The 13,593-nt window shown below is 37.2% G+C and overlaps 1 protein-coding gene across 4 annotated transcripts in view; it reads right to left on the bottom strand.

The window, feature by feature from the left end:
- The window catches only part of LOC138760742 (uncharacterized), a 133,096-nt gene that overhangs the window by 39,024 nt on the left and 80,479 nt on the right, over positions 1-13,593 (bottom strand). For all 4 annotated transcript variants that reach the window (XM_069931765.1, XM_069931763.1, XM_069931766.1 and 1 more), the window contains 4 exons: positions 11,894-12,028; positions 7,227-7,376; positions 3,507-3,735; positions 904-1,105 (listed from right to left, as the gene is read on the bottom strand). In XM_069931765.1, the coding sequence (XP_069787866.1) occupies positions 904-1,105; positions 3,507-3,735; positions 7,227-7,376; positions 11,894-12,028 (716 nt within the window). The remainder of the gene's footprint in view (positions 1-903; positions 1,106-3,506; positions 3,736-7,226; positions 7,377-11,893; positions 12,029-13,593) is intronic.

The raw sequence follows: 13,593 nt of genomic DNA, 5'->3' as shown, positions 1-13,593 counted from the left end.
CATTAGATCCCCTACCTCCCCAGTAAAGTTCCCCAAGTCTCTTGGTACCGCATGACCACTACCCCCTAACTGACTATAACCTATATCCTCCTTGGTGAAGACAGTTGCAAAGTATTTGTTAAATTCCTCTGCCATCTCCTTGTTTCCGGTAATAACTTCACCCTTGCCCATTTTCAAAGGGCCAATTTTAGACCGAACCAATTTCTTCCTCTTCACATACTTAAAAAAGCTTTTGCTATCCTCCGCAATATTATCTGCTAATTTCCTCTCGTACTTCATTTTCCCGTCTCTTATGGCTTTCTTAGTTACCCTCTGATGTTCTTTGAAGGTTTCCCAATCCTCTAATTTCCCACTCCGCTTCGCTATCTTATAATTACTCCCTTTGGTCTTGCTCCATTGCAGCATAATTTCCCTGCTCTTTAATTCAATCCCTATAGTAAAGATTGCCAAATTCCATTTGCCTTCATTTTTTTAATAATATTTTTTATTTTTTACACTATGAACCACATTAACCAAAATACACACAAACATTTCCCTCTTGAATATACACAGTGTCATTTTCTCCCCTTTCCCCATTGCATCAACTTGCAAACCTGGAGCTGAGCCATGGACAGAAACACAAGATCTGCTTCCTGCTATCTCTTTGCATAGCCAAATGAGAACGCTGTTAATGATTAAGTATATGAATGGAGAGTGTATAATAGGAAAATCGGATTAATTAATTATTTCAGATCTACTATGGGGTCTTATAGCATATAAAATGATTGTCACTACTTTATGAGACTTCATAGGGTTGGGATATCATGGTGCATCATTTCAAGTTCCTTCTTTTCAAGTTTTTTGAGCACTATTGTATTTTTATCAAACCACAGAATGAATGGGAATGTAGAACTGTTCACTTACGAGTTAGTTCTACTGGTGGGTTCCCAGATATTGGTTTGTCCTCCATGCTAATACTGGCTTTGAAGCTTAGGCAGGCCTCTTCAATCAGCTGTTTGGCTTTTTCTGGAGAAGACTCATTGTCATATTCAACAATCTGTGCCAAGCCAAGCATGTACAGAGCATTACTGTCACAGGGCGATATTTCTACTCTTAGTTGGCTCACCTGTAAATATAGGAATTGTTTTATTATTATAGAGATGTTTCAGCTTTCCAACGGACTTCAAGAAAGCTGAAGGATAAGGCTGATCTTAATGTTTCATCACATGGATTTCAAATGTGCATTCGGCAAGTAGATTTTAAAAAATTGGTACATTATTGATGGGATTATTTAATGATCACAAATACCGATTTATTAAGTTGGATCAAATTCTACTGTTTTATGTAGTATATGATGGCACCACTATTTAATGGCTTTTGCTAAACAGAATTTAGGAACAGCTTTTTCCCCCACAATGGTACTATTAAGGGTATACAATCAGAAGGTATTGCTGAGAATAACTGATGAGATGTAATGGGCAAACTGACATTAAGAGCATCTAACTTCAGAAATCTAATGAGGAGGTGCATTTGTGACTATATTAACTCATTTTAACAATAATTGACCACACATCAAAGTGGTCCTATTATTTATTCATTTTTTGTATAATACTAATATATTGGGCAATTTCGCAATTAACAAACAGATGAGAGGAGCCACCTTTTTGTACCATTACTATATTGAAATATAGCCTCTGAGGTGCACAGCATTCGTCGGTCAGATAGAGTTTGTGGTCAATGACAATAACCTCAAGGATATTGGTGATATGGAATCCAATGATAACATGCAATTGAATGTCAAGCTAGCTCACTAGGTTCCCTTGTTGGATGTGGCCATTGCTGTTATTTTTGTGTAACAATATTATTTGTCACCTAACACATGAGAAGCATCTTCATCTTGATAGGAATAAAAAGCATGGACTACTTCATTTTATCTTAGGACTGGGATCCTTGAGTTCCAACCACAAAAGCCGTCTTACACAATACACGGTCTACCTCCAAGCATTGGAAATGTTTCCACCTGATACAATTGAATTGAATTTTACAAGTGTAAATTCAGTCAAATGATACCTTTTTTAAAAAAAAATTATTTTTCACACTATAAACCACACTGACCAAAGTCAAGAATAGTTACTTGCATTTTACCTTTGGAATTCAACTTTTTGATCCATATTTGGACCAAGACTGCAACAAAATCTGGAGCCAAGTGGATTTGGGAAAAAACACCTAAACTGGTCTTCATTGATTCCACATAATATCACCTTCCATCAGTTTATTGAAGATTGAGAGTATAATGAGTGGATGGTGAGTAATTGGATAAGATTTATGCTCAGTATACGGGTAGGTATCCAAATTGTTGGATTCCAATGTCATAATTATGTTGGCTCAACTTGGCTCTACAAGGTTAAATATAAGGTACTACAATGGGGATGTTATCTAGTCCATTTCCTTTACTGAATTCCATGCTCTTAGTCACTTGGTGCTATAATGTGAGGTGAATCAAATTAAATGCTGACTAGTTCCATGATTTTAATTAACACAGGAGAATTATCCACTCAACAATTCTGCCGGAACATGATTATAAATGCCCGAACTTTCATTTCTATACTTGAAAGATGGGTATTTGGAATGCTGTTGGCAGTTTAATTGTCCGCTACTATTCTTGTGTCGATGTGGCCACACTGCAGAGATTTAACGTGACCTTTTGGCTCTGGGATCATAACCATTACCTTGGGTATTGCATGTAGTTTTGCTCTTTAGCATGCACAGACTTCCATGTTGCAATTTTGTCAGGTTGTTTTCCAGTTAGCAAGTTGCTACTTCAGGCAAGACCATTTTTATTCACCATTGACAAGAGTTTAACTGAAATGGAACAGTGATATACGTGACAGGCTAGAAGGCTGTCGATTGTGTATACTTCTGCTGTTACTCATTATCTACAGTGCATCATAAAAAGATAGTTTTCAGCTGGAAAATCTGTTCTCCGCTCATCCTATTTAGCACATTGTTACTGCCAATGTGGCACAATGTGAAGATGAGAATGACATAGCAACAATTCTGCAGTGATTATTCCTACGTAAGCTGCTATGGTTAGATTGATCCTTGCATACATCTAACTGCCAGACTAGTGAGGATAAGGTGGAGCAGGTTTATCCTCAGGAAGGTTGCTATAATTGCCGTTGGTACTGTCAGGAAAGTAAAGCAGTATTTTTGTTGAATGCATAATTAATTATTTGTTATTAATTACAATTAAATTCCACAGTTGCTACATCTTTGTATTATTAATCTTAGGTCCTCAACATATCAACAATGCAGAATGGATTGGCATCAACAAATCGAGTTATAGAAATGGATTGCTCAGTATAGTAAATTAATAACAGTAGAAATATCCTGTATATTTATTAACATCCATAAAAAAAATCAAAGGTAGCCATCTTATCTTACATTGTATGATTATTACGGGTCATTTGCAGTAATCTTTGTTTTATTATTCATATATAATTCAAAATCATAGTTTCTGTCCATACCATTCGTTGCATCTCTAGTAGTTCTTTGCAGATTGGAATACTGGTGTTTTTTAATAATAGAGACAAATTCTGACATCTTTTACTGATCACCTCTTCAGTCGCATTTGATTTTTTGGAATGCAATTCTAAAAGGGTAAATTGGGCCTCAAGAAGTAGCCATTCCAACTCATGGCTTAACGACCCATCATATGAATATTTGCACATAGCCCAGGCGGCTAAATCTACAGAACTGATAATAAAGAAAATTAATTGGATCTCAATTCAATTAAGATTTTTAAAAGTTTTAAAATATTTATCCTGAGCTTGTTTTGGGCAAGTTGAGTACAGTAAATTGACTATATTAAGACACAATATCATCAAGCAATTCTATATTGAATTTCACAAGCTCTGGATATCCCAAGGAACCCAATCAATTTTGCCTGCAGCATAGTCACTTTTGGAATGTCTCCACAAGTTGCAAAAAAATAAAATAACTCGATAATCTTTTTTGACAATATTCTTTCTTTTTGGCTTGGCTTCGCGGACGAAGATTTATGGAGGGGGTAAAAAAGTCCACGTCAGCTGCAGACTCGTTTGTGGCTGACAAGTCCGATGCGGGACAGGCAGACACGGTTGCAGCGGTTGCAGGGGAAAATTGGTTGGTTGGGGATGGGTGTTGGGTTTTTCCTCCTTTGTCTTTTGTCAGTGAGGTGGGCTCTGCGGTCTTCTTCAAAGGAGGTTGCTGCCCGCCAAACTGTGAGGCGCCAAGATGCACGGTTTGAGGCGATATCAGCCCACTGGCGGTGGTCAATGTGGCAGGCACCAAGAGATTTCTTTAGGCAGTCCTTGTACCTTTTCTTTGGTGCACCTCTGTCACGGTGGCCAGTGGAGAGCTCGCCATATAACACGATCTTGGGAAGGCGATGGTCCTCCATTCTGGAGACGTGACCCATCCAGCGCAGCTGGATCTTCAGCAGCGTGGACTTGATGCTGTCGACCTCTGCCATCTCGAGTACTTCGACGTTAGGGATGTAAGCGCTCCAATGGATGTTGAGGATGGAGCGGAGACAACGCTGGTGGAAGCGTTCTAGGAGCCGTAGGTGGTGCCGGTAGAGGACCCATGATTTTATTAATTAATATTAATTAAGGGGTAAACAATGATAAATGCACAAGTTAATCAAGCGTTCCCAAACATTTCTTGTGCCTATAGCAGTGAAATTTGATGATGCTTGGTCTGCTCCATTCTTCACTGTCTTCTTTCTTTCTTTCTTTCTTTGGCTTGGCTTCGCGGACGAAGATTTATGGAGGGGGTAAAAAGTCCACGTCAGCTGCAGGCTCGTTTGTGGCTGACCAGTCCGATGCGGGACAGGCAGACACGATTGCAGCGGTTGCAAGGGAAAATTGGTTGGTTGGGGTTGGGTGTTGGGTTTTTCCTCCTTTGCCTTTTGTCAGTGAGGTGGGCTCTGCGGTCTTCTTCAAAGGAGGCTGCTGCCCGCCAAACTGTGTGGCGCCAAGATGCACGGTTTGAGGCGTTATCAGCCCACTGGCGGTGGTCAATGTGGCAGGCACCAAGAGATTTCTTTAGGCAGTCCTTGTACCTTTTCTTTGGTGCACCTCTGTCACAGTGGCCAGTGGAGAGCTCGCCATATAATACGATCTTGGGAAGGCGATGGTCCTCCATTCTGGAGACGTGACCCATCCAGCGCAGCTGGATCTTCAGCAGCGTGGACTCGATGCTGTCGACCTCTGCCATCTCGAGTACCTCGACGTTAGGGGTGTGAGCGCTCCAATGGATGTTGAGGATGGAGCGGAGACAACGCTGGTGGAAGCGTTCTAGGAGCCGTAGGTGGTGCCGGTAGAGGACCCATGATTCGGAGCCGAACAGGAGTGTGGGTATGACAACGGCTCTGTATACGCTTATCTTTGTGAGGTTTTTCAGTTGGTTGTTTTTCCAGACTCTTTTGTGTAGTCTTCCAAAGGCGCTATTTGCCTTGGCGAGTCTGTTGTCTATCTCATTGTCGATCCTTGCATCTGATGAAATGGTGCAGCCGAGATAGGTAAACTGGTTGACCGTTTTGAGTTTTGTGTGCCCGATGGAGATGTGGGGGGGCTGGTAGTCATGGTGGGGAGCTGGCTGATGGAGGACCTCAGTTTTCTTCAGGCTGACTAGGATTCTACTAAATAGAATAATACCTAGTGTCGCTGAGAATATTCTCCCAGAATCACAGTGCGGCTTTCGCGCAAACAGAGGAACCACTGACATGGTCTTTGCCCTCAGACAGCTCCAAGAAAAGTGCAGAGAACAAAACAAAGGACTCTACATCACCTTTGTTGACCTCACCAAAGCCTTCGACACCGTGAGCAGGAAAGGGCTTTGGCAAATACTAGAGCGCATCGGATGTCCCCCAAAGTTCCTCAACATGATTATCCAACTGCACGAAAACCAACAAGGTCGGGTCAGATACAGCAATGAGCTCTCTGAACCCTTCTCCATTAACAATGGCGTGAAGCAAGGCTGTGTTCTCGCACCAACCCTCTTTTCAATCTTCTTCAGCATGATGCTGAACCAAGCCATGAAAGACCCCAACAATGAAGACGCTGTTTACATCCGGTACCGCACGGATGGCAGTCTCTTCAATCTGAGGCGCCTGCAAGCTCACACCAAGACACAAGAGAAACTTGTCCGTGAACTACTCTTTGCAGATGATGCCGCTTTAGTTGCCCATTCAGAGCCAGCTCTTCAGCGCTTGACGTCCTGCTTTGCGGAAACTGCCAAAATTCTTCACTGTAATTTTATAATAACATACGCATTCCATTCAAACCCTAACCTTCTTACTTGGCTCTGCCCCTTGATAGGAATCTGCATTGTCTGACTGCCTAGGATAATCTTTCCTGAGCATATCCACCTACTAGATACTACATTCTTACTACAGTGCGTTTCTGATAATCCAAAATGCTCGGAACTGGACGTCTATCAGTTAGCTGCATTTTCCAGGTATCTAATAAATGGTTTTAAGCAGCCCAGTTTAAGCAGCAGAATACTTGTATTATCTGATCCTGATAACTCCCCACCACCGTGGCCAAACCTGCCTGGGAGCCCAAGATCCCCACTGTGATCCCAGCCCAGTAACATCAGCATAACACTTGTATCAGCGGTTAAATCAACAACAAAGAACAAGGGAAAGTTTCTCAAGCATGAAATAAAGTTTAATTCCTATACAAGAGCTCCATTGGATTCAAAATGTTTCTAACAGTGCATCAGAGTTCCACTTGAGTACACGAGTGCTCCACTGGATTCAAAATGACGCTAACAGCACATCAGAGCCCCACAAGAGAACACGAGCTCCGTTGGATTCAAAATGGTGCTAACAGAGCCCCACTTGAGCATGGCAGATTAAAAAAAAATAAACTTTTCTTTCAACTTGTGATGTCATGTCACTGCCGAAATATTTTGTGGATAACTGAGAATTTTGGTAAAGTGGTTTTCGGATAATCGGAAATGTACTCTAATAAGATTGCAACCAGATTTATCATCTTCCACTAAATAGTTTATAAAATCAATTAGGTAGTGATTAGATATTTCCTTGGTGCCTGAGCCTCGTCTGGATTGCCTTACCATACATTTTGGGTTTGATTTAGGCTTGTCAGTTTTGGCAGGATGTTTTACTAGTTTGCAGATCTATATTAATGCAAGTTTTTAATTTGATACAAATAACAAAACTAACAAAATATAGCACTTACAAATGAAGTACTTGCTCAGGTGACATTGTTTTTTCTGGTAGTCCAGCTGGTGGATTGAAGAGAAATGTTCCTAGCTTGAATATTCCTCTGAGTAAATGAGTATTCAGAAGAGAAAATGCATTTAAAGCTTGAAGAAATGGGGCTTCTTCACTAGAAGGAAGATAATGATTTAAAAAAACATGTACAAAATATATTCAAAAACAGCTACTCCATGTGTGAAAACTAGCATTGAGTAATTGAGGCCACATAAAATAAATTAGTTACGATCTATGTGAATAATGTGAAGATTTTTAGGTAATTGGGTGACATTTCATACAAAGAAACACTTCATTATTTCATTCCAGGCACCACTTTAGTAGCTTTCAAGGCTGAGATGGCTCTTGGTGTTCACGTTTCAATGTAGAATTGCTGAGTCCTATGGTTATATTCAGATTCTTGTTCACATATGCATCTGGAAGGTGACTGAACCATAGCAGAAACCCCTAAATTATCATAATAGTCACAACTGAGTAACTGAGCTTAAGAAAGTTACAGTTAAATTCATAAGAAAGAAAGCAGAAGTAAGCCATTTGACCTTTTGGGCTGCTCCACCATTCAACAAGATCACAGCTATTCTTCTGCCTCAGAGCTATATTCCTCACTATCCTCATCCCCCTTGATTCCGTTAATATGAAGAAATCCATCTTCTGCTGTTTTGAATGAATTAAATAACTAAGCCACCATAGAACATATGGGGTAGAAAAGTACAAACACTGATTATATGATGGATTTTTCACAAGAAGACAGGGTAATCATTTGGACTGGTGTACTCATTCACAATCCATGGCCATGGGAGTAGCATAATGGCTCCCCAAAGTTTCATGTTGTTTTTGAAGAGTATTGAAGAACCACCAAGCAGTTAAATAGCATTCTAAGATACCCCAGGGTTTTAATGTTGGCTTTTCTCCATTACTTAGATTGACAAATCTGCTCTGTACACATCACATTATTGTTTCTGGAGCCACATGGTGTACAATTTGCCACAAGGTTTACATCCATTGCAAAAATGACTATTTGGCTGTAAAGCACTATGGAAAATCCAGTGGCCATGAAACACTCGGCATAAATGCATGCTCCTACTATTAACATACTCGGCTGAGTGCTAAAGGCAGCTTGTGGTAGATTCTGCCTCTGGAGCTTAAATATAATTTTGCATCATATTAAAGTACTGAAACTCACAGATAGATCTGGTACTACTCTCAATTCTGTAATATAGATTTTTTTGTTTACTAATTCCATAGAAACTTTAATTATGCCATTGACACATTAAAATTCTTATAGGTATTATGAAGATCAAATAAAATTCCAGGGAATGTAAATGATCCTGGTCATAATTTTAAAAAAAAGAAAGTGACTGGAATCATTTGTGTGATGCATTTTGGGGACTTAAAAAGTTTAATAACTTCAGAGTGTGTATGTGGTAGCATTATATTCAATTTTCTGTCATTTAGATGTAAGGTTACACTGGGATCACATCTACCTGTGTTTTAAGGACATAAGAACAATAAATAGGAGCAGCAAATAGCTATTCAGCCGATTGAACCTAATCTGCAATTCAATAATTCAGGGCAGCCCGGTTGATGTAGCAGTTAGCGCAATGCCATTACAGCACCAGTGATTGGGTCCAGGGTCCGATTCCCACGCTGTCTATTGTACATTCTCCCCGTGTCTGCATTGGTTTTCCCTGGGGTTCCAGTTTCCTCCCACCTTTCAAAAATGTACAGGGGGTTTACATTAATAGGTGTAACAAAAGAAGTTAGTTTTACACTGTTATAGAAATTTGCATAGTAACCAGTGGGCATTGTTATAAAAGAGCGCATTTTACATTAAAATTTGAAGGTGAGTTTTTTGTTAATAAAGAAAATGTTCATCTTTACCCCTGTGTGATATGCCTTCTTTGTGGGTGCTGAATTGATCTTGTAACAAAATGTACACACACACACACACACACACACACACACACCTATGAGAGAAAGGGAATGTTTGAGATTCATATAAATATGGGCTCCATATTTCACAAAATGTATGATATTTATCTCTTAAATTATAAGTTATTTTCTCAAGTGGAATACAACTCTGAACTTCTACATGGCATCTATCCATTCCTAAATCAATATCCGACTTCTGAGTTAGAGCAATACATTTCCTAGCAATTGCCAAGACAATTTGAACAAATTTTATTTGATTCATATTCAGTTTTAATTTAGGTTTAATTTCTCTAACATCTCCCAGTAAAAATAACATTGGATCCTGTAGGAATCTTACTCCAGATATTCCTTCTAATAAATTACCCAAATCAAGCCTAAAAGGTTTAATTGTGGAACATTGTTAAGTCAAATGCAAAAAAGTACCAACTTCTAGTCCACATCTAAAACATAAATCTGAAAAAATATAATTTATATTATGTAACTTTTGTAGTGTTAAATATAACTGATGAATAAAATTATATTGAACTAACTGATATCTCACATTTATTGTACTTTTCATACTCTACATTTCTGAATCCATCTATGTTCATCTATTTGCTTATTTAAATTTACCTCCTATTTATAAACTCCTTTTCAAGCCTTCTTTTGTAATAATTTGTACATCTTTGAAATAAATTTCTTTACATCCCTAATACTTAATAATAATTGTACTTCTGCCTCCATTGGTAATACTAAATCTTGACCAAATATTTCACAAAAGTATTTCTTAACTTGATAATAACAAAATTTTGTATTTTCAAATATCTTAAAACTTTTCCTTCGTTCTAGTAAATGTAATAAATTTCCCGGCTTCAAAACAATCTTGAATTTTCCTAATACTGTAATTTTGCCATATTTAAAAAAAATTATTTTCCATAGAAAATGGACTGTTTATTTTGAAATAAAGGTATTCTTCCAGACATTAAACCTCTTCCTCCAATCTCTTTATCAATTTTATTCGAAAATTCAATTAAATGTTTCAGCATGGGTGTTTCTTTATTTCCTATTAACAGTCTTGTATTCCATTGATATATATAAAATGTTGTGGACTTGCTTCTCCTATTTTATCAAATTCTGTATTTACCCATGCTGGAACATTATTTAACTCGCAAATTATATTGATAAATCTCAACTGTGCTGCTTTATAATAATTCATAAAACTGGGGAGTTGTAAACCTCTTAAATCATATCTCCATGTTGATTTCTCCAAAGAAACCCTAGCCATTTTTACTTTCCATAAAAAATTTCTAACACAAACATTTAATTCCTTAAAAATTCTTTGAGAAATTGAAATCGATTGAAATAAATATTGCAGTCAAGGAAAAACATTCATCTTTACACAATTTACCCTACCCATCAAAGTAATGGGTAACATATTGATAATAATTTAATTTAAATAATTTTGTCAAATCTGTTTGCACATGAATACCTAAATATTTTATTCCAAGAACTGGCCATCTAGATTCAATTACTTCCTTACATTTCTGATAATCTCCATTAACTTAAGACATTTTTCTCCCAATTAATTTTATATCTTGATATATATTCTTTTATTCTAATTTTAATTTGTTCCAAAGAATTTAAAGGATCTGTTAAATAAATCAAAACATCTTCTGCAAATAAATTTATTTTATATTCTTCTTGCTTCAATCTTTGAATCTTCTCTTATTAATTCTCTTATTAATTCAGCTAACAGTTCTATTACTAAAACAAATAAAGCTGGTGACATCAATGTCTTGATTGTTAATATTTACTCTAATTTTGATGTTTATCTTTTTTATCACTACTAATGATTCATATGCCATTTAAAATGTGCTTCTGGCACTGTGCATTCAGCTCATAGTTGTGTAAACCACCTATCTGTGGCTTTTTACTGTTATTATTTTCCTTCTGTTGATACACAACCTAATGGTCCTGGTTCAGACTAACTGCATTCTGTACCACATATCTTTGTATTCTAAAGCAGAATATCTTAATGCTCAGTACTCCAGGCTGGTGCTGAAATATTCCGATGGTAACAGAGTTCTATACCAGACACCCACTCCCTGCTATTTGTGCTCACATTTTTTTCATTTTTTCAGGATGCGAGCATTTCTGACAAGGTCAACATTTATTTCCCATTCTAGAATGCTCTTGATAAGTGGTAGTGAGCCAACTTCTTTAACTGCTGTCATAGATATGGACAGCACTCATCTCTTTAATCTTCATTCCACTAATGTATTGTTCTGACCAAAATTTCTTCACATTTTTATCAATTGCATGCCCATTTGAACTTAAAATCTTGATCTGATCTGCACGTACTTAGATTTTAGTCCATGCACAAACTTATTTCTCAGCACACTATTTAGAAACACATCAACAGAACATTCAGAGTCAATTCTGTATATGATCACAAATCATTTCTCTTGACCTACATTTATGGGTTCCAAAGTTATAATTTTCCAAACTCTTCTTGGAGCTTAGTTCAAAGGATTTTTTTCACTTTCCCATTATTTTGTTAAGTTGGATTAATCTCCCCATACATAGCATTAAACACACCATATGGTTTTTGCTGTATGTTTTATTCTTTTAAATTTCAGTTCTATTCACTTCAATGAAACTAAATTTCAGAATTGGAGGAGAACATACATCACTTTACTACTTTAAAAAGTGTAACTTTACCTTGGTGGGTTCTGATCTGGAGACTGAAGCTCAGTCAGTAATTGCTCTAAACCCTGCTGCAGATATTGAATAGCATATCGTGTTTGTGGACCCAATCTATCATCACGATCCAACACAACCAGACCTGTGTAAAACCTGATAATAAATGAGGAAGTAGGACATTTACATTGAGTTTGCATACCAACCAATAAAGCTACAAATGTTGTTTGAGCTGCTGAGTTCCTCCAGCAATTTTTTTGTCTGTTGGGTTATGTTACTTGGACCTAAAATTGCACAAATCCTCAAGGAGCAAAAATGTCAATTTCCAAAGAGTATCTAAACAACATGACTATTATCGTTTGCTTTCTTTCCTTCACTAAACAGCTTTTATATCCTACAGGATATTTCATGTCAAGCTATATCAAATCATCTGCAATATTAAACTAACCAGATATTTATCAAAACTAAAAGTTGAAGTTACTTTTCTTAGCCTCAATTGATCTTCTCAGGAATAACTTGTACAACTTTTCTTGACTGAGTCTTGATAATTTTTAGACCGAGTCCTCTTCCACCTAATGCAAATAAAACTGTTTGCACTGCCTCCGTAGATTCTTACTTGCAATAGATAGTGAAAACATGAATTTCTCACTGCATTAAAACCCTTTGGTAGATTACTATGGCATGTCTACTTTCCTTGCCAATCTTCATCTGACTGAGATTTAGGATTAAAGTTACTTTTATGCAATTGACTCTCATTTATGATAATCAAGCTTAAAATATACTTACTTTTTTTGGCTTTTTTATCCTTATTATTTTAATATAAGTCTAACTATGGGTTTGACATGGTTACATTTATTATGTTTATTACTACATTGAGTTATTACAAGAAACTTTTAAGGTAGATATGCATATTTTTTTCCCCTTTCCCTTTGGTAGGCATTTGCAATTGGATTCATTATGCAATCGTCATTTATTACATTACACTAAATAAAAATATATTAAAAAGAAAATAAAATAAACTTCCAGCCTTTGAAATATTTTAAGCTTTAAAATATTTATTTATGATAGAAGTCAATTCTGGCCATTTAAACCTTGCCACCCAATTATTGTATTTTCACTCATATAATGCGCACAAGCATATCATGCACAAAATCATAAATGGAGTAAAAAATATTTTTGTATAGTACACACACTGGTATACTCTACATTCGAACTCACAAAAACAATTTGCATTTAATTGGGACATGAAATAAAAAACATTCCATGTCCCATTATCTGCCACAGTTAATCTCCAACAATTTACATCCATTCAACTTCCCCCCAGAGGTGTCAATCACCCTTTATATAGATGCTATCCTCCTGCAACAATTAAACAGATAGAAGACGGGCTTCAGAGTTGAGCAGGATGTTAACTGTCATGGTTTAAAAAGCCTTTCTTTAAAAGAAACCGCATCTTGTTCATCTCCTCTCTCAGGGGACAGGTCTGGGGAATTAACATTGATAGAGTGCTGTGCCCTAGCCAGAATATCCTGTTTCTCAGAATACCATGGCACTCAGGCTAAAGAGATAGTCCCAAGATCAAAATTTTGAATTTTGCCATTTTGTTTGTCCCCATTTCCTACACCTGCTACAAATTGTGCGCGTTGCCACTATTACTTTTCCCACACCCGCTATAAATTGTGCACATTCTTTCATTTCCGCTATTACTTTTCCCATGCTTG

This window comes from Narcine bancroftii, chromosome 4, assembly GCF_036971445.1.
Source record: "Narcine bancroftii isolate sNarBan1 chromosome 4, sNarBan1.hap1, whole genome shotgun sequence".
Lineage (NCBI taxonomy): Eukaryota > Metazoa > Chordata > Chondrichthyes > Torpediniformes > Narcinidae > Narcine > Narcine bancroftii.
Note: the sequence above shows the minus strand (reverse complement) of the source record. Positions and strands in the feature narration are given on the sequence as shown.